The 23,555-nt window shown below is 46.9% G+C and overlaps 1 protein-coding gene across 1 annotated transcript in view; it reads right to left on the bottom strand.

Moving 5' to 3' along the window:
- RCAN1 (regulator of calcineurin 1) overlaps positions 1–20,257 on the bottom strand; it is a 70,904-nt gene extending 50,647 nt beyond the window's left edge. Inside the window, exon 1 of the mRNA XM_049785809.1 lies at positions 19,916–20,257. Within this exon, the coding sequence (XP_049641766.1) occupies positions 19,916–20,167 (252 nt within the window). The 5' untranslated portion in view covers positions 20,168–20,257. The remainder of the gene's footprint in view (positions 1–19,915) is intronic.
- Positions 20,258–23,555: the final 3,298 nt, after the last annotated feature.

Here is a 23,555-nt window from a genome sequence, read left to right as displayed (position 1 = left end):
ATACAGCTGGGTCTGGTCCCAAAACTTGAAAGGGTAAAAAAAAGAGCTTATTTGGGGGAAAAAATGGCCTGAATTCAAATCTCTTTCCTGAATAGTATGTGCCGATGAGAAGGAGGTGAATTAAGGAATCTCATTTGTTGTAGGAAAGATAGATTATAGAGACAGCTTAAAAAAATTAAGAATGTAAGGCCAAAGTGATAACACTGAGGGTAAGGCACTGAGGGTAAGCTAGGTTCTATCCCAGGCATCCGATATGGTCACCCAAGCCTGCCAGGAGTAATTTCTGAGTGCAGAGCAAAGAGTAAACTCTGAATGTTGCCAGGTGTGGCCCAAAATTAATTAATTGATTAATTAATTAATTAAACATGTGAGACTACATCAGACTAAAGTTTTTACAATGTGTGACCAGAATGATAGCACAGTGGATATGGCATTTGCCTTGTACATGGCCAACCTGGGTTCAATCCCAGGCATCCCATATGGTCCCTGGAGCCTGACAGGAGTGTGATTTCTGAGGGCAGAGCCAGGAGTAACACCTGAGTGCATCAGGCGCAGCTCTCCCTCCAAAATAAATAGAATTTGTTTTAAAAAGTCTAAAAAAGAAGAGAGAATTGTGATTCTAAGGCACCAAGGTATATTGGTGAGAGGGGCTAGGGGCCCTGGGATAATAGTGTGGGGGTTCAGGTCCTCAGCGGTTGGTCTGGTGTAGCAACACATCTAGTATAAAACTCCAACACTGCCATTATTAAAGAAACAATCAACATATTAAAATAAAATTGAAAAAAAATTTTTAAAGTTTTTGGTGCCATACTAGGCAATGCTCAGGAGTCACTCCTAGTGGAAATCAGGGATTTCCTGATATGGGATGCCAGAGATCAGACTTTGCATACGGTCAGCCATATGCAAGGCAAGTGCCCTCCCCACTGTATCGTTGCTCCAGCAAAAAAAAATAATTTTTTTTAATTGAAGAAGCAAATAAGATCCCTTTACTCACTGAGCATCTCAGTAGCTCCAGCCCTAAAACAAGACCTGGGCTGGATGAAGTCCAAAGCATACTCTTTGGGCTGGGCACCTAGCTTATATCGAGTACACACATGCTACTGTGATGCAGGAGGAGGGGGTCATGTTCCCTCTCTTGGGAGTCAGGAAGGAAAGCCAGCCCAGGTAGATGTTGTGGCACCAGAAGGAGGAATGACCTGGGGGATTTTTTATGTTCTGACTAAGCTGAGCTTGACCTTCCAGCAAATGACTGACCAACTAACTCACGCATGCAATGCAAATCCCACCACCTGGCATTCAGAGAGAGGCAGGGAGGGTGGGGGCAATCTGCTGCCTCACAGGATCCTTTCTGGCCACTGAATGGGAGCAGTTGCCTTAACTGGCAAATGGATTCCAGCACACAGACAGTGTGCAAGCAAGTGTGCACCATGGAACCATGCAACTTAGGCAGGAACGCACTCACCTCCAGCATTCCCTGGCCTCCAGGATGCCTTGCTTTCATGCGGGGTGGTGGGCCCTTGTCCCCCCGGCTCCTACAGAGGCAACCGCCACTGCCAAAGGGTCTGAGAGCTGCGCCAACAACCAGTTCAGCAACAGGTCACCGAGTGGCAGGCACCAGCAAGAGACATGGTGACAGGGCCCCCACTACAGCTTCAGACCAGGAACAAGGATAATGGGCAGAGAACAGCGTGGGACAAGACTTGGCCACTGTAGGCTACAGGGGAAGGGACAAACAGGATGACTGACTTGGAACAGAGGTAGAAGAAGCAGCCTTGATATTGGGGTGAGACTCGAGCCCGTCACATCAAACTCATTCCCTCAACCTCTGAGTTTTATGCACAGACCTTTCATACAGTACACAAGGCCCCATGAACTCAGGAATAAAACTGCTGTTGCAATAACAGAGGGAAGGCTTTACCCTAAATCACTGGGCGCAAAAACAGGTAATGATGAGCAAACTACTTGTCCTGGCTATACTGTAACACAGAGGTGTGATGTGAACAAGAACAACTCACAAATATTGTACAAATATTGAAAACAGCCAAGAGAAATATGCTTTTTCTTCTTTCTCAAATGCAAATAAATTAGCCCAAATACATACTACTTAAAACAGTTAGAGGCTTCAGTCTGGTTAAAAAGGTAATACACAGAACACAGAACCAGCAGTTTTCCTTCCATGAAAGGTTAAAAAAAAAAAAAAACTATACTGTAAAAAAAAAAAAGACTGTCCGGGGCCGGCAAGGTGGCGCTAGAGGTAAGGTGTCTGCCTTATAAGCACTAGCCAAGGAAGGACCACGGTTCGATCCCCCGTGCCCCATTTGGTCCCCCCAAGCCAGGGGCAATTTCTGAGCGCTTAGCCAGGAGTAACCCCTGAGCATCAAATGGGTGTGGCCCAAAAAACCAAAAAAAAAAAAAACAAAAACAAAAAAAACGACTGTCCATGCCTCCAGTTTACCTAAAAAAAAAAAAAATCTTAAGTGGAGAATCAGAAATAAAAAAATCTAAGGAAACAAGCTCTAAATGAAGAAACCATTTTAGACCTGTACAGATGCTGAGGAGATGCTTCACTGAGGAGAAGCATCTAGGGAGATGCTATTCACAGAGGACAAGTCTCGCCAAGTTAACACCCAGGCCCAAAGCAATGTCATGCAAAAATACCAACAGGTTTGGCGCTTACGTTTTTATTTTTGGTAGGAGGCGGAAGAGAGTCTGGATGTGACAGATGATTCTAAAGTTCATAGAGAAGAAAAACGCAAGTGAAAAAGGTCAAGGAAAAAAATTTTGAAAAAGAAGGTTGGGGGGAAAAATTAGCCCTCTTAAGTGCTAAGTTGAATCCAAATGCTAGAGCAGAAATAATAATGTGAAACTGACTCAGAAATGGACAAAAGATTGACTCCTGAGTCAGATGTCTGGCATTTGGATGGCATTTCCCTACAGAGGAACTGCTTAGTTATCCCGGAGCCCCAGATAATGAGCAAAAAGGAAAAGAACAAGAAAACTTGCAACAAAATTCCACGCATTAAAATGCTCAGTGAATGAAAAGTACACGTCAAGAAATAAATATGTAAAAATACCAGAACAAAACCTAACCGATATATGCCCAATGAACCAGAGAAATAACACAATGAGATGCATTTACTCTTCATGAGGCTGACCTGGGTTCATTCCCTTGCATCCTATATATTCTCCTGAGACTGCCAGCAGTGATGTCTGAGTGCAGAGCCCTGAGCATGGTCAGGTAGGGCCGAAAAACTAAAACAAAAGACTATCTAGATTCAAGACAAGCCCAGAAGCCAAGAAGAAAAATTTTCTACATTTTAACTAAAAGTAGAATAAGAAAGTTCTGTGTCGTAAATGGCACATTGGAGGAAATATCTGCAACTAGACAATGAAGAAATCTCTCACAAATTCCAAAGAATGAAATCAAGAAACTTAGCTACAAAGTGGCAAAAGATATAAATGCTCAATTGGTAAGAAAAATAATTAAGATCAACCAATAATAATAAATAATAAATAAATAATAAAGACTAGTCAGTAAATTAAGAGATGGCTGACTTTGTTCCTATGAAAGAGAAGCAAACTGAAAGAGATGGGAATTCCAGTTTTTCACCAGAGATACTGACCAAGGACCCAAAATTATGTATAAACCCCAGTATTAGCCCCAGGATGGGGATAAAAGCCAATATGAACATTTTGGAAAAGGAACTGGTAGTGTCTATAAAGATACGGAATAATCTCAGCTATGAGTCAGAGATTCACTTGTAGAAACTCTCAAGCATATCTATGGTAGCAAGCAAAGGTATATGCATTTGGATGCCATTTTTTATATTGTTCTAAGAGCAGAACAACCTATGGACAACTGAAATACCCACTATAGAATTTACTAATTAGAAAGCACATTAGATTTCTTCTGGGGAGGCACCAGGTAGTCAACAGAAGCTATGGGAAACGGACCCGCAAGAAGCAAGAGCATATCTTACCTGATTTATACAGGTAGAAATGGGATGAATGTCATCTCCCTTTCCCATGGACACTGCATAGAGAAAATAAATGCAAGAAAGAGTGCAGGTAATTAAGACTTAACAGAGACTAGTTCTAAGAAACTTACAGTGTGGAGAGAAGAGGATGCAGAATTTTTCAGCCAAGACTTTATTTACTTTTTATTTATTTATTTATTTATTTTTTTGGAGGGAGTGTAGCACCTAGCAGATGCTCAAGGATTACTCCTAGCCCTGCACTCAAAAATCATTCTTGTTAGGGCCAGGGCAGGGAAGCCATATATGGAGCTGGGGATCTAACCCAAGCTGGCTGTGTGGAAGGAGAGCTGTATTCTTGCTCTGGCACAGAAAATGCTTCCATTTTTTTAGGGCCAGATCTTAAGTGGTGAATGAACTGCTCTTCAGAGCCGTCTAGAAAAGGCTGACAACATAGGGCTGCGATTCAGTAAATGAGGGCCATCAAGAGATATGCTCCCCAGCAGGTGCTCCCAACTACAGGTCTCATACGCAGGTGGCTCTTTCGACCTGCAAAGCCGGTGCTATTGGGAAGGCTGAATCTGGGAGCAAAAATCCCAGACCTGCAAGCAGAGATCTCAGCAGGAAACAAAACGAAACAAAACAAAACAAAAGGCCCAGCAGCCCGTCATAGTTCACGCTAATCTTTTTTGTTTGTTTGTTTTGGGGCCAAAATTGGCAGTGCTCAGGGGTTACTCCTGACTCTGCAACTCAGAAATCGCTACTGGCAGGCTCGGGGGACCACAGGGGATGCAGGGAACCAAACCGGGTCCTTCCAGGGTTGTCCGCGTGCAAGGCATATGTCCGACTGCTGTGCTATCACTCTGGCCCTCAGCTCTAATCTTGCCGCCCCACTGTTAATTGGAAGATTGCCTGGGCAGAGGTTTTGGGTGTCCAGCTTGGGCTTCCTTCATGAAAAGCAGAGCCAGCCACCCAGCTAGGGAGGTCAGTGCACATTTCCCAGAAGAAGGTTGTGGTTCCTGGCACCAACTGCAGGAAACTGGGGCAAGTCCCAGAGAATAAATCACAGGTTGATACTGCCCTTTTGGGAAGAAGAGAGAGAAACCTGGCACAGAACAAGCAACCCACACACCTTCCTTCCAGGGTGCCAGAAGCTGGCTGGTGTGCGATGGGACTAATTCAGCAAAGTCATGATGAATATTTCTGATAACAGCTGTGCATGCCCCTCCCCACAAAAAACCCACATCTGAACAACAGCTCAAGAGAGGGAGGGAAAAGGAGGAGGAAGAGAAGAGAGAAAAGAAGGGGGTGAGAATAAACATGACATTTATTTCTCAATGACAAGGGGTTTCCTTTGTTCTTGAGCTAGAACACTTGGAAGTGTGTGTGTGTGTGTGTGTGTGTGTGTGTGTGTGTGTGTGTGTGTGTGTGTGGTTTGGGGGCTCAATCCTGGCCCTGCCATCAGGGATCACGAGAATACCTGGGGGACCACATGGGATGCGAGGGATTGAACCCAGGTTGGCTGCATACAAGGCAAGTGCCCTACCATCTATACTATTGCTCCAGCTCCCTAAAACTTGGAATTTCTTATACACCTAAATGGTTATATCTTTAGTGTATGGAGTTTTATAGCTGTTATCTAATTTAAGATATGTATTTGGGGGGGCATAGTGATAGCACAGTGGGGAGGGCATTTGCTTTGCATATGGGGACCTGGGTTTGATCTTTAGCACCCATATGGTCGCCTGACTCTGCCAGGAGTAATTTCTGAGTGCAGAGCCAGGAATAACCCCTGAGCACCGGGTTTGCCCCCAAACAACAACAACAACAACAAAATATATATGGTCTGAGCAGTTTGGACAATACCTCGTGGTACTCAGGACTTATTCCTAGCTCTGTGCTCAGGGATTACTCTTAAAAGTTGCTCATGAGTCCAGACCAGGGTCAGCCACATACAGGGGAAGAGCCTTAAACTCTACTATCTCTCCTGTTATTTTTTTATATATATATAATTACTTCAAGCACCATGGACACAAAATTGTTCATGGTTGAGTTTCAGTCATAGAATGTCCCACACCCTTCATCAGTGCACATTTCCTATCTCCAATGTACCCAGTTTCACCAATGTAACTGGTTTCCCTCCCACCCTCCCCTGCCTGCCTTTGATTCTCTCTCTCTCTCTCTCTCTCTCTCTCTCTCTCTCTCTCTCTCTCTCTCTCTCTCTGTGATTTGCATTATTGCTAATGAAGGGGTATATGCATATCTCTCTCCTGCTATATTTATGTAATATATATAAATATTCCATTTTTTAAAGTTCTTTACCATTTTTTCCAAGAGGCTCATTAAAATATTCACTTAAGGTTTAACAAGCTGTATTGAAAGCTTCTTTCACAAGTGATTACAGGCCAGGCAAGGTCCTCAAGGAAGCTGTGCTGAGGGACTCAAGGCCCCTCCTCAGACCTACAGCTCAGGGGCAGGTAGAGGGGATTATACTAACAGAACTGAGCTCCTCCCAGAATCCAGGCTTCAGTCCTCAAAGAAAACTGCTGCTCCTCGGCTGAGTCAGCAGGAATTCCAGGCACACAGGAAGATGCTCTGGCACTAGGTTTGGCCGCCTGGCCACTGGCAGAGACACAGCCCTTTTGCAGAGCCATCAGGGAACGGCAGCCATCCAGGAAAGTCCTGGTACCTCCGAGAAATAATATTTGCTTTGTCTTCATCCCCCTCACTCCCCACGCCTTTATGCTTATCAGTTAAGTTCCGGGCCAAGTGAACTGTGATGACTCGGCTTCTGGGTGTTGGGCCCAGATGGAGGGGTAGGACACTGTCTCCCGTCAATATAGTGACCTGTTTCTGTCTGTCCTCCCAGAGGGGTGGCAACTAGGAGAGGGGGCTCCATCTACTCTCCAGGCCTCAGCCTCAGACTTGGCTTCAAGGCAGCTTCTCTGGTCTGTCTACACAGGACTGGGGCTTCTCCTGGATGAATGCATAAAAGGGCACTTTGGGTCTTTGATGCCAGAGCCAAGTCAAAATCAGGTACCAGGCTCCTCCTGCTGGACCTGAAAGAAGGAGTCGCCTCCTAGTGGAACAGCGCTCTGGAGAACCAGATGTATCTGCCTCTCTACTCCAGGGCATCCCTGTCACCTGCAAGCTCTGGCTGGCTGGCACAAGGGTCGAAACACCTCGTCACAACGAATGAAGGTGCAGGGAGAGGAGGACAAAAGCCTGCAGGCTGGGGCAGATTCTGCCAGTGCTTAAGGAAGTACCCCTGCAAAAGAGGCTCCTGCCCCCTATGGATAGGAAAGGTGGAGACTGAGGACCCCCTTGCAGTTGGGGTTCCAGGGTTCCAGGTTATGTGTGGGCTGTTGCCAAGCTCAGCAGGGGATTCTCAGAGTCTTATGGGCAGACCCCAGCTTTCTCTGATGCCACTGCAAGAAGAATTAAGTGCACAGCAGGGGCTGTAGCTCAGCAAATAATAAATTTAAAAAATAGTAATAATCAAGGAGAGCTAAAAAAAAAATCCACCTGGAAAACTGAATGCAAAGGGCTAAGGAATAATCATGATGATGATGATGATAATAATAATGATAAAAGCAAGAGTGCCTGTCATTGTGATGCCCACTTCCCTGATGCGTCACCCACACTTAACAGGGACATTGAGGATGACAAATGTCCCCGGGAGGACAAGCATGATTCAGATGGACCCTGTGACTCGTGACCAAGGGGATAAGTAAAAAGCAGGGGGTGGAAATAGGGAGGCCCCCAGTAACTGACAGCCTTTTAAAATAAAGTTTCCCTTGGCCCCAGAGTATCTAGAGAGGAAGAAAATTGAGTGAAAGGGGAGAAACACAAATATAAAAAGATGAAGGCCGGGGTTGGAATGGTGGCACAAGCGGTAGGGCGTCTGCCTTGCATGTGCTAACCTAGGACGGACCATGGTTTGATTCCCTGGTGTTCCATATGGTCCCCCAAGCCAGGAGTGATTTCTGAGTGCATCACCAGGAGTAACCCCTTAGCATCGTCACTGGGTATAGCCCAAAAACCAAAAACATAAAAAAAAAAAGATGAGAGCCAAGCATTCTCAGGTGCATTGGTAGTGTAAAAAAAAAAAAAAAAAAGGAAGGACAGACCATTCAAGCCAAAGGCAACAACAATGGAATCAAGAGACCCAAACTTTATCAATCGAAACTTAAAATGAGCCTGTTATACTGGGAGACGGGGGTGGTGCTGGTATGGGATGCATTTGGGGACCATTGGTAGAAGGAGGTGGACACTCGTGGTGGGATTGGGCCTGATTCATCATATGTCTGGAATCCAACCATGAAGGACTTTGTACATTACAATGGTTTCAATAAAATCAATTTTAAATAATAAATTAGAAATTAAAAAAAAATTTTACAGAGGGCCCGGAGAGATAGCACAGTGGCGTTTGCCTTGCAAGCAGCCGATCCAGGACCAAAGGCGGTTGGTTCAAATCCCGGTGTCCCGTATGGTCCCCCGTGCCTGCCAGGAGCTATTTCTGAGCAGACAGCCAGGAGTAACCCCTGAGCACTACCAGGTGTGACCCAAAAACCAAAAAAAAAAAAAAAAATTCACAGAGCCAGAGCATGATGGGGAGCAGCATTTGCCTTGTATGACATGAGTTCCACCCCCAGCATCCTATATGGCCCCCAAGCACTGCCAGGAGTGAGTCTTGAGTGCAGAGATAGGAGTAAGCCTTGAGTACTGCTGGGCAAGAGTAGGAGTAAGCCTTGAGCACTGCTGGGTGTGGCCCCCCAAATAATAATAAATCAATAAAACAACATTTCATGGTGCTCTGGCAGGAGAGGAAATACCTATGGCCAAGCCTCTCATCACCAGTGGACAGACCACTACAGTATCCAGGGGCCTGAGTAGTGACCCAGTGGGTAGAGCTCTTGCCTTGCATGTATCTGACTTGGCTCTGACTCCCAGAACCACATAATGTTCCTTCAGCACCGCCAGAAGTGACCTCTGAGCTTAGAGCCAGGAATAAATCCTGATCACTTAGAGTTGTGGCCCTAAGTGCACAAATAAATCATGCATTTGCACTTGGATACTCACAGGTCAAGACCAAATAAAAGTGAGATTCATCCAGAAGGCAGGAAGAGACACCCACTGTGGTTTCGACTGGCATTGCCTCAATGGCAAAAGGCACTGGGCATGTTTTGAAGTACTTATAGGCCCATCATCTGTGAGGTGGTTTCTGTTCAAGTCATTTTAAAATCAGGTTGTTTCTTTGATGTCTGGGAACTAGACCCTCTTCAGATATATGGTTTGCAACACTCTCAGTCTATTCAGTATCTTTTTATTTTCTTCTTTTTTGTTTTTGTTTTTGGGTTACACCCAGAAGTGCTCTGGGGGTAATTCCTGGCTCTGTATTCAGAAATAACTTCTGGCAGGCTTGGGCGACCATATGGGGTGCTGGGGATCAAGCCCAGGTCAGCTGCTTGTAAGGCAAACACCCTACCCACTATGATATCACTCCAGTCTCTCTCTCTCTCTCTCTCTCTCTCTCTCTCTCTCTCTCTCTCTCTCTCTCTCTCTCCTTTCCTCCTCCTCCTCTCTCTTTTTTTTTGGTCATATCCAGCAATAATCAGAGGTTACTTCTGATTCTGTGCTCAGCAAGATTGACCCCAAATCAGCTGCTTGTAAGGCAAACACCCTACCCACTATGCTATCATTCCTGTCTCTCTCTTTCTCTCTCTCTGTCTCTCTCTCTCTTCTTTTTGGCCATATTCAGCAATAATCAGAGGTTACTTCTGGTTCTGTGCTCAGCAGGATAGACCCCTGGCAGTTCTGGGGACCATACAGCATTGCTAGAAATTTGTACCAGAGTTGGCTACATGCAAGGCAAGTATCTTGTAAGAAGTTCATGCTCTATCTTCCTACCCAGTTGAATAAGGAAAGGGAAAGTACTGGACTGCCCACATCAGAGAGCATGAGTGAGTTTCCTCAGCCCTCTGTTTGGGATGGGATAGCTTTTAGAAATGTAATCACAGAGCTAGAATCCTAGGAAGGAGGCCTTTGATGTGAGATTATAGAAGCTGAAACTAAATTCTTTTAGAGTGGAAGGGTAAACGGGGTGAGGGGGGCAGAAGGAGAAGGGGCAGGGCAGAAACCCTTTTTATTTATTTGAAATAAAAAGACCTTAATAAATGTGTGAACATAAACTGCTTCCATCAAAGTATAAAAAATTAATACATAAACTAATTAAGTCTTTGAGCTGAAAACTTTGCTGTCCTCTTGAGAGGGGCGGGCCAAGCCCCTGTCCTGCTGAGGCCCCAGGAACTGTGTCTACACTCCACAGCCTATGGCATTAAAATGGCATTTAAATGGCTGTTAGCTTCCTGGCCACTCTCAAAAAATGTCAGACCAAAGAATGGTCCCAGTTCTCACACATTTTCTTGGAATGTGTGACTCTACATTTCACTGTACTGATAGCTCAGTAGTAGTGCAGCAAATTCGATGGGAAAGGAGCCCTCAAGCCCATTATGCTCAATAAACAAAAATAACAACAACAACAACAACACAGAAAACTCATATAGCCATAAACAGCTCAGGAAACTCTCAACACCTTTGTGAGAACACCACTGTGAGATAGAACCATTTTCATCAATTCTTTTTACTGTGACTATTTTTTTTTTACTATCCCATTTACCATTTTGTTTTAACAAGAAATATGAAGAAAATTATTTTGTGCCTGGCTAAAGGGGGGGGCAGTTTTAAGGGGGTTGGAGAGGAAACTGGGAACAATGGTGGAGGGAAAGGTCACAGTGGTGGGGGGATTGGTATTGGGACATTGAATGCCCAAAACAACTGTATTATGAGCAACTCTGTAAAGCCTGGTGTTTAAACAGCTAAAGAGCCAATAGTAGTAGTAATAATAACAACAATAAATATAATAATAAAACAAAACCAAAATAAAGTTTGTGATAGCAAAAGCAAACTATCATAGAGTTGCTCCAGGGCTGGGAAGCAGCATTTGGGGGTGACAAAGATCCTGGGTAAGGCTCTCCCCATGGTGGGAGCCCATGCACAGGCTCCCTTCCAGGGTACTGAATTCACTCCCACAGGGGCCTGAGATGGGGTGGAGAGTTTTGAGGAAGGTGCTAAGGTGTTGCAAGTCAGCCCCTGAAGAGGTTGACTGATGGAGGGATGGAGGATGAGGTCTTTCCCTTCCAGCTCGGAACACGCATCTGCCACCCTGTCCAGCCAACAGTTCTGAGGTGAAACGGTGGGTAAACAGCTCGCAGACAGTCAGGCTTGTGGAAATATTAGCTTTATTCGGTGGACAAGACTGAAGTCCAAAGTCTCAGCCTTAGTTCCAGCAAAAAGCCTCTCGCCTTCCACAGACCCTTGTTTTTATCCCCCAGAATCAGGTACCACCCAATGGTGTAAGCAGAATCAGGTACCACCCTAGAGTGGGGCACAATCACCAATCAGGGTAAGGTCAGTAACATAATAATCCCATAAAATATTTACATACACAACACTAATGAAATCCCTCTCTACACATGCCTCTGCCTGCTCGCCTGCAGGAAGCCAGCTGAAGGGTTCTGCACCTCGAGAACAGGGACAGAGGGAGCAGAGCAAGCAGAGTGAGGCCTCCAGTTGAGTGAGAGAGAGAGAGAGAGAGAGAGAGAGAGAGAGAGAGAGAGAGAGAGAGAGAGAATATTCAGGCCCTGCTTCACTCTCTGAGGGCTCCCCCAATTGGCCACTTTTCAGCAGGGTTGTCTGCATACAAGGCAAATGCCCTACTGCCGTACTACCCCTCTGGCCCCTGCACATACTATTTCTTTTCATGGATGTTGGAGAAGACTCTAGCACTCGCAGTAAGTTGGAAGAGATTCATGGCTATCTCTGCCTTCACCTGGAAAGCTGCCAGTTAACAGAACCTGCCCTGAGCATGGTGGGCAGAGAATGTGACTCTTCTGCCCTCCTCAGGCCAGACTAGAACATCTCACAAACCCAGCCTGAGGGAGCTGCAGTGGTTAAGTCACATCTTCACATCCTAGTGAGGGCTGGTGTCCATCCTGATGTCTAGATTTTATTTTATTTTTTTGTTTGTGTATTTGTTTATTGTTTCTGGGCCATACCCAGTGGTACTCAGGGGTTACTCCTAGCTCTATACTCAGAAATTGCTTCTGGCAGGCTTGGGAGACCATATGGGATGCCAGGGACAGAACCAGGGTCCTTTCTGGATTGGTGCATGCAAGGCAAATGCCCTACCACTGTGCTAACACTCCAGCCCCAAGTGTCTAGATTTTAGTCAACCCTGGACGGACCTGGGTTCGATCCCCAGCATACCATGTGGTTCCCCGGGACTGCCAGGAGCAATTTCTGAGTGCAGAGACAGGAGTAACTCCTGAGCGCTGCCATCGCTGGGTGTGGCCCCACCCCCCCCCCAAAAAAAGGAAAAAGTACATGCAGGGTCAGAGGAATATCACAGCAGGGAGAGCTTTCACCTTGCATGTGGTCAACTCAAGTTCGATCCCCACCATCCCATAGGGACTCTCAAGCACTGCCAGGAGTGATTCCTCAATACTGCCAGGAGTATTCTCAAGCAAAACAAAAAGGAATTAGGCCATGCAAGGGATGGTTTCCCAGGACTACCACCATGGCCCACTGGGTTCCACCCAATGGGTACAGTACATACTGGAAACATCCCAACTGGGCAGAGGAGCTGGTTGGGGAACTCACTAGGAAGTAGGATGAACAGCTTACCTGGAGATTGGAGAGCCTGGAACATTGACACTGGGGGTGGGGGAATTTAATAGCCTGGAAGGATATTATTGTTGTTAGAAGACTTGAAGCCTATAAACCCTGGGTGGGGGTAAAGTTATAGCTCCACAAGCCCAAGAACCACATTCCTGAGGAATTTATGGAGGGTCACAGACTGAGCTGGAAAAGGGACTTCATACTTGCCAGAGGGGGGCAAGAAAAGGAGGAGTGGGTCTATAATATAGACTCTATATAATCTCATGGGAAGGGAGAAAAGGAAAGGGAAGGGAGGGGGAGCGGCGGGGAGGGAGGGGGAGAGGAGAGGAGAGGAAAAAAGGGAAAGAAGGAAAGGAAAGGAAAGGAAAGGAAAGGAAAGGAAAGGAAAGGAAAGGAAAGGAAAGGAAAGGAAAGGAAAGGAAAGGAAAGGAAAGGAAAGGAAAGGAAAGGAAAGGAAAGGAAAGGAAAGGAGAGGAGAGGAGAGGAGAGGAGAGGAGAGGAAAGAAGAGGAGAGGCGAGGAAAAGAGAGGAAAGGAAATGGGAGGAAAAGAAAGGAAAGGAGAGGAGAGGAAAGGAGAAAGGAGAGGAGAGGAGAGGAGAGGAGAGGAGAGGACAGGAGAGGACAGGAGAGGAGAGGAGAGGAGAGGAGAGGAGAGGAGAGGAGAGGAGAGGAGAGGAGAGGAGAGGAGAGGAGAGGAGAGGAGAGGAGAAAGGAAAGGAAAGGAAAGGAAAAAGGAACTGAAAGGAAAGGAAAGGAAAGGAAAGGAAAGGAAAGGAAAGGAAAGGAAAGGAAAGGAAAGGAAAGGAAAGGAAAAAGGAAAGAAAAGGAAAGGAAAGGAAAGAAAAGGAGGAAGGAAGGAAGAAAGGAAGGAAGACAGAAAGTTGCTATACTTAAGAATCTCCCAGTTCTAAAATGAGGGAAATACCAGATAATGTTAGGCTGATAATTTGCATGTACAGAGCAGGTGAATTTATTTATTCTCAACATTTCCTAATCAAAACCAACCCACACCCACTCTCTTGAGGAGGGTTAGGGAAGAAACTGAGCATCATTTAATTCCAGGTAGCTGGATTCTAGGATACTGGGGGTGAAGAAGTGAAAATGGCTTGGACACACCTGGATGCTACTCAGGCCTGGATCAGAGACCACGGTCCCTCCCCTGCTGGGACGTGGCCTTTGATACCTGCTGACAGGTCCTGGGAATCAGGGTATGAGGTGGGCAGAGATGGGTGGGATTCTCAGCCACCATGGATCCACACGCCTTCAAGACAGAATCATCTTAGGCCACAGATCATCTTAGGCCACCCTGGATCCTAACACCATCCCCTGTCCAAGTTCCTGCTAAGTGAATTCCTGCCAACCTTTGAAAAATACAGTTTGGGGAAGACAGTTTGAGAGAAAAGGGTGGGCTGGACAGGAGGTAACTTCACGGGAGAAGACATACCAAGGCTCAAGGTAGATGCTCTTTTACTTTCCAAGCCTGGGCTGGCCATGCTGGCCAACTCTCCTGCTGTTTGCCAACTACAGGGTCAAGCACCTCTTAGAATAGAGATCCACAGCCAAGAGTCTGACTTTGGGTTTATTCATTTATTTATCTGGCATGAGGGAGTTTGGGTCAAACCTGGCAGTGCTCAGGACTTACTCCAGGCCTTGTGCTCAGAGGTCATTCCTGGTGGTGCCTGTAGGGGTTCTGGGGATGGAACCCCAGGTTGACAGCATGCAAGGCAAGTGCCCTTTCCACTGTACTCTCTCTCCAACCAGACTCCTGTTTTAGACTCAAGGAAATCCAGGTCCCTGGTTTGCTGGGAGCCCATGATGGATGATTCAATGATCTCTTCAAGGTACAACAATGTTTCTAGGTAGGCAAAAACCTCTTCTAACTTGGACAATGAATGGTCCCCAACCCCAACTCTATTAGAATCTAAGAAAAGTCCCCAGGCCCTGGGCCTAGAGTTGGCCTGGAGTGGCCAGAGTCTAGAGGGGTATCCTCAAAGTTCCTCATGTTCCCCCAAATAATAATGCACACCTACCATGCAAATTGCCCAGAGTCCCTACTGATCCCCAAAACTTAAGGACCACTGTTACTGGGCTCGTTTCACTGTACATCAGAACATTCTGTCTTACAAACAAGTGCATCATCTTGGTAATTAGTTTAAGAAAGGTGGCAATTGTTTTCAGAGAAGAAAGTTTACTCACTAGAAAGATCACCTTTTTATGATTAGCATTTTCCAACTAAGCCTTCAGGCAAAGCTCTGAGTCAAACAGGCTTTCAGGCAACAGGAAAAAAAAAAAAAACAACCAGTAAATTCTTTTCCATTACTATATGGAACTATATGTTCTGCCTGGAAACTTACAATATTATTTGAGGGCTCTTAAATTTCTGGTTAGGTTGTTGATGTCTGAATAAACGTTTCTTATAAAGAACCAACTAACCATTGCCAACACTCCCAAGCACATGTAATTACTGGCTCCTAGAAACTACTTTGCTTTCTCAGTAAAAACAAAAAAGGCTTACCCAAAGAGAGGGATTTGCTGAGAGAGTGTTTGTACAACAGGAAATCATCTTTTTCTTCTTTCGTTTCTCTCCCCGCCCCCTTTTATATATATATATATATATTTTTTTTTTGAGGTTATACCAAGTGGTGCTCAGGGCATACTCCTGGCTCTGCATTCAGGAATCAATTTTGTGGTACTCAAAAGACCTTTTAGGATGCCTAGAATTGAACCCAGGGCCAACTGCATGCCAGGCAAACTCACAACCTGCTATACTATCTCTCAAGTCCCCCAAATCACCTTTTTCATTTTCTTTGTTTTGTTGTAAGGCCATACTTGGTGGTGCTCAAGGGTTACTAAACTCATCTTATTTTTAATAACAGTTTTCATTCATTTGTTATGGTGTGTGACTCTCTCTCATTTGCATTATGACTTTAATAATCAAACAACTTAATTTTTTTCTCCAGAGAATATTTAGTAACATATTCACAAAACTGACGATGGTGATGATGATTCGGTTCATTAAAAGAAATTTGACGTCAGGACCAAAAGTTTAGTCAAGAAGCAGCTCCCACCCTAGTTCATTGTGGGCTCTTGTCAATTCTTTACAATGAAAGAATAAAAAAGGATGGTAATATTGAACCTTAGAGGAACATTCGACTGGGGTATCTGGGAGGTGAACAGGTAGGTCATGGGGACAGAGTTTCTGGGAATGGAATTAGTGTCCTTTGGAAATAGATCTACCCCCAAAAGCTGCCTCACTCCTTCTACCATGTGAGGACAAAGCAAAAGGAGTGCATCCCCAAAAGCCCTCAACTCAGTCTGACAGTCCCTGAATTGGACATCCAGCTCAGAGCAGTGAGACAGACAGAAGACAGAGAGAATGATGGTCCAATGGTTGCGAGATGCCTGGACTTTTGACTTCTAGCAGCCAAACCCACAGGTGATTAAGTAGAGAGCACCTACACACACACACCCCGGGGTACCCTCTCCCACACTGGTGAAGGACCCATGGACCAACTGTCAGACACTATCCAGGGTCCTCCCTGAAGAAACATCTTGGTCACAGGCAAGGCCAACAGCATCACATCTCATGACTTCATCCATAGGTGGGGGTTGGGGGCGCTACGGGCCCAGCCCTCTCATAAAAAGGGCTTTTCCCAGGGCCCAGGCCATAGACTGAGCACAGCAGGCACCTGACAGTGAGAGACACTCGGGCCTGATTCCCTTCTCACGTCGCCCAGGGCTCTGTGGCTCTGTACTGGTCTGACAATGAGGAAACTTGTAAGGGAAATGGGTGGAAATCTGGGACTATGACGGGGACTGACAGATTTATGGGCATAAGGAAGATGATGTCGAATTCCGAGCACAGAGAGACCCGAATCACCAGAGCATAGAAACGGAAGCAAAAACAGTTTTGTTAAGTTTTATGAAAAACTCTTTGTTCTTCAAAGTCACACTGGCCTTGTGCTTTTGTACAATTGGCTTGTTTGTTTGTTCCCGTGTTTACAGGCAAAAACAAAACAAAACAAAACAAAAAATAAATAGAACCTTCGTTAAGGTCAAGGGTTGGTTGGGCTACTAGAACTCTTGGTCTGTTTAAATCAACTCCTTCCCCTACCACCCACCTTGGGTACCATCTCCATTCTTTTTTTTGTTTTGTTGTTTTTTTTTTTTGTTTTGTTTGTTTTGTTTTTGGGCCACACCCGGTGATGCTCAGGGATTACTCCTGGCTATGCGCTCAGAAGTCGCTCCTGGCTTGGGGGACCATATGGGATGCCGGGGGAACCCCAGTCCATCCTAGGCTAGCGCTGGCAAGGCAGACACACCTTACCTCTAGTGCCACCGCGCTGGCCCCCATCTCCATTCTTTGAGCAAACTCCTGTGGTCCATTCTGGAGGTGCTGAGCCTCCAGCAAAGGGGGGGGGCACCATGGCTGATAGATGCTCTGCTCTGTTCTGTGTCCAAACCCCCCCTGCTTCCCACCCACCCCCCAAGAACCACTAAGCCACCTCCTTGCTTCCCCCTCCTACACACCCATTTTTCTTCCTCAAAGACATTCTCTGCTCTGCAACTAGAATCACCTTCAAATCCCTCCTGGGGCCTCCCAGAACCTCCACTGAACCAATCTCACTGCAGACCCCCAACTCTCACCTTTCCTCCCGCCCTCGGTTCTCCCTGACTTGGAAACTGTTTGCTGCTCCCTCTGTCTGGGATATCTTCGAACCCAAAATCCTGCTGACCCATCCTTGTGTGTCCTTTTCCCCCTGGCCATGCTCTGTGCTCTCCACTCTTCTCCATGGGTCCTGGCAGGCAGCTTGGGCTCTGCACCTGGCCGTCAGCTGGGTTTGGCCACAGAGACCAGAGAACCTGGGGGCAGGGGTACATTTCTCCTTTGTTCCTCCTGCCCTGGCATAGACCTGCAATTATTCTTGCAGGTCTTTGCCCCAGGAAGGGAGGTGAGGGGCCAGGACTCCTCTGATAAGTCCTGCCCCATTAACCAGTTCTTCACCTAAACTTTTAAAGCCACCCAGGTCCTAAAATGGTGACAAACCTCGACACGTGTGTGTGTGTGTGTGTGTGTGTGTGTGTGTGTGTGTGTTGGGCTACACACAGTAGTGCTCAGGGCTCCTGGCTCTGCACTCAGAAATTACTCCTAGCAGGTTGTGGGGAGGAGACCATATGGGATGCCAGGAATGGAGCCCCGGGCCAGCTGCATGCAAGGCAAGCACCTTCCCTACAGTGCTATCACTCTGGCCCCTGGCGTCCTTTACTCTGGACACCATTTTCCTACTCTCCCTTTGCTTTCCTGGTCCACTCACTTTTTTTTTCCTTCCCCTCTTCTCTCTTCTCAACCACTAGCAGAAAATTCTTGCCATTTTTTTTCCCTCAGTCTTCTCTCTGGGCCTCAAAACAAGTACCCCAACACAGAAACTATTCAACAGGCAATGCACAACAATAGATGAAGGAATGATGGCAAGCTGGCCCGGGCTGTCACAGGATAGGCCTTTGTTAATTGGACTTTACCTTCCTTGTCCTCTCCTAAAAACAGACTTTCTCTGTCCAGCCTCCCTCCTGCCTGCTCTTCTCAGGCACCAACATCCCCCAGGTCAAATGTGAAAGGCGCTGCTAGCAGGCCCTTTGCATTCTCTCCCATTGAGGCCTGAGTCTAGAGCAGTGTCTGGCAATGTCTCAGGAACTTCTGCCAGCTGCTGAACTCGCAGAGCCGGCTCCATGGCATACAAAGCAATTTGGGGAAGGTCTCCCACGCTTCATGGGACGCGGATAAAACTAGGGATCGCTCACCTCTTCCCTCCATGCACCCAGGAAGCAAGATCTGACAGGACCTGTTCCCCTGAGAAAGAAAGTGGCAATGCCAGTGGAACCTTGGCCCACGGGGAGAGAGAAAAGATTTTAGGGTGTGCAGAGTAGGGCTGGAGGAGGAAGCAATTTAGCATTAGAAAGAATACCAAGCAGCTTCTAAGCTAATCTAAGCACAGCTGGTGGGCCAGGCTTTCTGGAAGCAGGAGAGCCCACACCAGAAACAGAAATGGGCCTGAAGCATAGAATTCTCTTCTGCTCTGGAGTTGGTTCTGGCAGCCTGATCCATGAACCAGACTTGGAGGTGCCCGGGTGAGCTCCCAGGTTCTGGCTCTTTGCACAGCTAATCCTCTAAGCTGCTGCATCTCTGCAGGAAGGTTTGTTTCCCTGCTGTGTGGTGCAAACCTGCACCCTTGAAGTAAATTCTCACTTCACCAACCAGACCGGCTTCCCCGCTCCCCTTGACTCCCCCTTACCCCTCTCAACCCTCCCAAGCGCCTCTTAAGAGAAACCTGTTTAAAATAATCCCCTTCCTCCGAGGGTGACATAGATGACATTCCTCTAGGGAACAAGAGCTCCCCACACACACATCCAAACTCCCCACCCTCCATGCCACACACCCCACACCACACCATACCGCACCCCCCTCCAACATCCCTCGCCCAAAATGGGCCAACCACAGGATAATAATGAGCAACCACCGATGTTCACCCAAACATGGGCCTTCTTCCAGTGGAGCAGATTGAGAAGGCAGACCCGGCGACGACGACAACGACAACGACGTCCTATTTAGGGACAGTGAGTCACGCCTGGCGTTCCACGTCTGCCGCCTCCACCCCCTACTTACCCTCCCACCCACCCGAGGATGAAGGTGACCCCTCCCCTAAATAATAACAAGTGCGGTGTGCGCCCTCAGGGGTTGGGAACAAACGCTGCGCTGGCTCGGGTGCTCCAGCATCCCCAGACGATCTCCATCCAGATCGGTCCCCTCAACCCCACCTCACACACCTCCAAACCCAGACACACCCCCAAAAGCTGGCGGGGTAAGGAGGAGGTGGTTACCAACCTCACCCCCCCAAACCCACCTACCACCCCACGCACCCAAACTGACAGTTATCTGTCCAAGGCAGGGTGCGCCCGCGCGCACCGTGCGCCCTGCAGGTGCCGGCGATCGGGGACCCTCGGGGAAGAAAAGGGGGTCACCCTGGGCAAGCCAAGGAAGGGCACACCCCGAATCCCCAGGCGGCCCAGGATCAGGCTGGACCCAGCAGCACTGCCTCGGACCCAGGCGCGCTTGCAACAAGTGTCCACCCAGCGCCCTGCGCTCTGCGCCGCGCTGCGCTGCTCTCTGCTTGCTGGCAAGCTCGGACCCGGCCCCGGATCTCACCCGGTACAGGCCGTCCACGAACACGCGTGGGTCCAGGTGGCAGGCGATGGTGGCGCTGGGCAGGTCCTGCAGGGCCACCTCCTCCATCTCGCAATCGATGAAGCTCCAGTCGCCGCCGCCGCCCTCCTCGTCGGCCGCCGCCCCGGAGAAGGGCGCGAAGGGCCGCAGCCGAGCCCCGGGCCGCGCTCTCGCCTCGGCTGCCTGCGCTGCCGCCGCCGCCCCGAGCCCGGGCCCGACCGTACCGTCCTCCATGCCGCCGTGCGCTCGCTCGGCTGCGCCCGGCTCGCGGCAGCGCGGCGGGCTCGGTGATTTAACCCCCTCGCGCCCGCGCCGCTGCTGCTCGCGACTGTCACCACGGCGTGAAACCCCACCCTGAGGGCGGAGCTCCGGAAGAACGCGCGATGGAGAGGTTGCGTCCCCTTTAAGGCCGGCACCAGCGGCCTTCTGGTATCCGCCCATTATGGGCGTGGCGAAGAGAACCGACCTGTGAGCGGTCGGCGTTCTGCTCACGTGCTCTTTATGTTGCCGCCCACAGTCTGAAGCTTCCGAGCGGCCATGTTGGAAAAGGGAAAGGCCTTTCTGGCCGGTTCTTCTTTTTCCTAGAGTTGAAAGGCGCCTGAAATTAATTGATTGAGCGCTGGTTTGACAGCTGCGAAAGCATGACGTTCGCTTCTGGGGTTCGCATAAGGAGAAGATTTGAGACCAGTTTTTTTTTTGTTGCGTTAAACAGAAATGAGTGCTTGCTGTGGTTCTGTGCCCACTGACAGGTGGTTAGGAGGCTCCCATATAGAATTAGTCTTAAATAATTGAATTAGATATTGACAGTTTGCTTTAATATTTCCATTTACTCGTCATTCTACCGTGAAGCACTTTCAGTAATTCGAAGTCATGTCTGAATTTCAGTGTTATGTCGGAGATAAAAAATGATTTAAAGCACTGGTCCTGGCTTCGGGTGAGGTTCTAGAGAAAAGCAAAATTCCTCAAACAAGCTTTATTCCCAGAATCAGAAAGGACATTTACCTTATATGTGGCCAACCCGAATTCCATCCCAGCATTCCGTATGGTCTCCTGAGCACCACTAGGAATAATTGCAGAATGAAGAGCCAGGAATAATCCCTGAGCATCATCAGGTATGGCCACAAACACTTTATACCGTATTTTCCGGCGTATAAGACAACCCCCTAATTTTGCAGTTAAAACATAGGTTTAGGCCTATATTCGCTGTATCAGACAGAACGTTCCTGTGCTGCAACTGTATGTACCACAGTGAGCCAATCACAACAAGCAAAGGCTCAAAGGTTATACTGTCATAGACTTCCTCTCTGACTCTAGCTCATCTGAGCAGGCTTTTTACAGTGTAGATTCGGGTCCAGAACATTGTCTAATTTGTATGCATAAAAAGCCTGCTTGGATCGGCTGAGTTAGAGAGGCGGTCCGAGCAGCCTTGCAGTGATTGGTGCAGGATCGAGTTGGAAAATTTGTTTTGTGGCAATATTCAATTAATTTTCATTTAGCGGCATATTGAAACATTTTTCGGGATATACTCGGTGTATAAGACGACCCCCGATTTTCAGTTGACTTTTTTTTTGTTTCAAAAGTCACCTTATATGCCGGAAAATATGGTATGTATCTGTTCCATACACAATATGATTTCTTCACAGTGAAGGACCTTGTGGTATGGGAGGATCTTGGAACCATATGCATTGCTGGTGGGTTTATAAAATGGTACAGTCACATGGGAAAAAACAGTTACTCAAAAGTTCAACATAGGGGCTGGAGAGATGGCATGGAGATAGGACATTTGCCTTGCATGCAAAAGGACAGTAGTTTGAAACCCTGCATCTCATATGGTCCCCTGAGCCTGCTAGAAGCGATTTCTGAGCATAGAGCCAGGAGTAACCCCTGAGCACTACCAGGTGTGACCCAAAATCCAAAAAATAAAAAATAAAAAAGTTCAACATAGTTAGCACATGGCATGACTCAACATTCTTATAGGTACAGATCAAAGAGAAATAAAACCTTTTGTTCACATAGAAACTTATAGCAAATGTTCATTACAACAATAAATGCCCAAAGGCAAAAAAAAAATCTAAAACCTGGCTACAGAACAGGGTAATGAGATGTGGGAAATAGAGTAGGAGTAAGGAGGGGGTTGGGGGATTTGGAACCACCAATGGAGGGAAATAGGCATGAAAGTGGAGGGTCTGGAATTAGAATGTTGTATGCCAATTAAAAAAAAAAACTTACCATTGAGAGTATTATAAAAGCTTAAATCATTGTGACTAAACGAAAACTTTTAAATGTTCATTGCATCATACTCTATAATAATCAAAAAGTGGAAGTATCCTAAATGCTATTCACTTGATGAATGATTAATTGGTTGTAGAGTCATGCAATATTCAATTAGAGGTTCAGCGAGATGACTCAAAGGGTTGGAGCTAATATTTTGCATATGGGAGGCCTAGGTTTTCTCCCTGGGGCTCTGAGTATGGCTCCAGAAATAACAACTGAATATCACAGATTTGGCCCCAAAACCAAATATATTCTCAACCATAGAAAAGAAATAGTGCCCATTTCCTGTTGCTCAGTCCTCAAAAGTATCTTTGTTCCCCCCCCCCTTTTGGGGGGACTGCACCCAGCAGCACTCAGGGGTTACTTCTGGCTTTGTCCTCAGAAATAGCTCCTGGCAGGCTTGGGGGACCATATAGGATGCCAGGGATTGAACTGGGTTCGTCCCAGGTTGGCCACATGCAAGGCAAACGCCTTACTGCTGCACTGTCACTTAAGACCCCAAAAGTATCTTTTTAAGCTTAAAAAGCTGTAAGAAAAAATAAAGTCATAAAATTTGCTTATACACAGATGGATATGGAGAGATTATGCTGAACAAAACGAGTCAGATGGAAAGGGATAGATACAGAATAATCATACTCATTTGTGGGATAAGAAAAAAAGATATGGTAATAATATCTAGAGACAATGGAGATGTGGGCCAGGAGGGACAGTCCATGGTGGGAAGCTTGTCACAAAGAGCAGGGGATGCACTAAGGCCAAAGAAGGAGCACTAAGACAATGAGAAATGGGAATGATCACTCTGGACAAGAACTGGGTGCTGAAAGGAGGGAAAGTGATGTGTATGTCGCCTCTTCAGTAACAATAGTGCAAACCACAATGTCTAATAGAGAGAAGAGAGAGAGAAAAAAAATGTCTGCCCAAGGGGGAAAGGCGGGATGGAAACATAAAAACTGGAAACATTGTTGGTAGGAAATGTGCACTGGACATTGTATGACTGAAACTCAATCATAAACAACTTTGTAACTGTGAAAAAAAAAGTCAACTGTATCATAAACAACCTTGTAACCACAATGGTTAAATAAAGTAATTTCTTTTTTTTTTTTTTTTTTTTAGATTTTTGGGCCATACCCGGCAGTGCTCAGGGGTTACTCCTGGCTGTCTGCTCAGAAATAGCTCCTGGCAGGCACGGGGGACCATATGGGACACCGGGATTCGAACCAACCACCTTTGGTCCTGGATCGGCAGGGCAAACACCGCTATGCTATCTCTCCGGGCCCTAAATAAAGTAATTTCATAAAAAGCCAGTCCTGATAATCCATTGTGATTCCATTTCTATTCCACAGTCAGA

The sequence above is a fragment of the Suncus etruscus genome, chromosome 13 (genome assembly GCF_024139225.1).
Source record: "Suncus etruscus isolate mSunEtr1 chromosome 13, mSunEtr1.pri.cur, whole genome shotgun sequence".
Taxonomy (NCBI): Eukaryota; Metazoa; Chordata; class Mammalia; order Eulipotyphla; family Soricidae; genus Suncus; species Suncus etruscus.
This window is presented reverse-complemented; position numbering and strand designations above follow the sequence as displayed.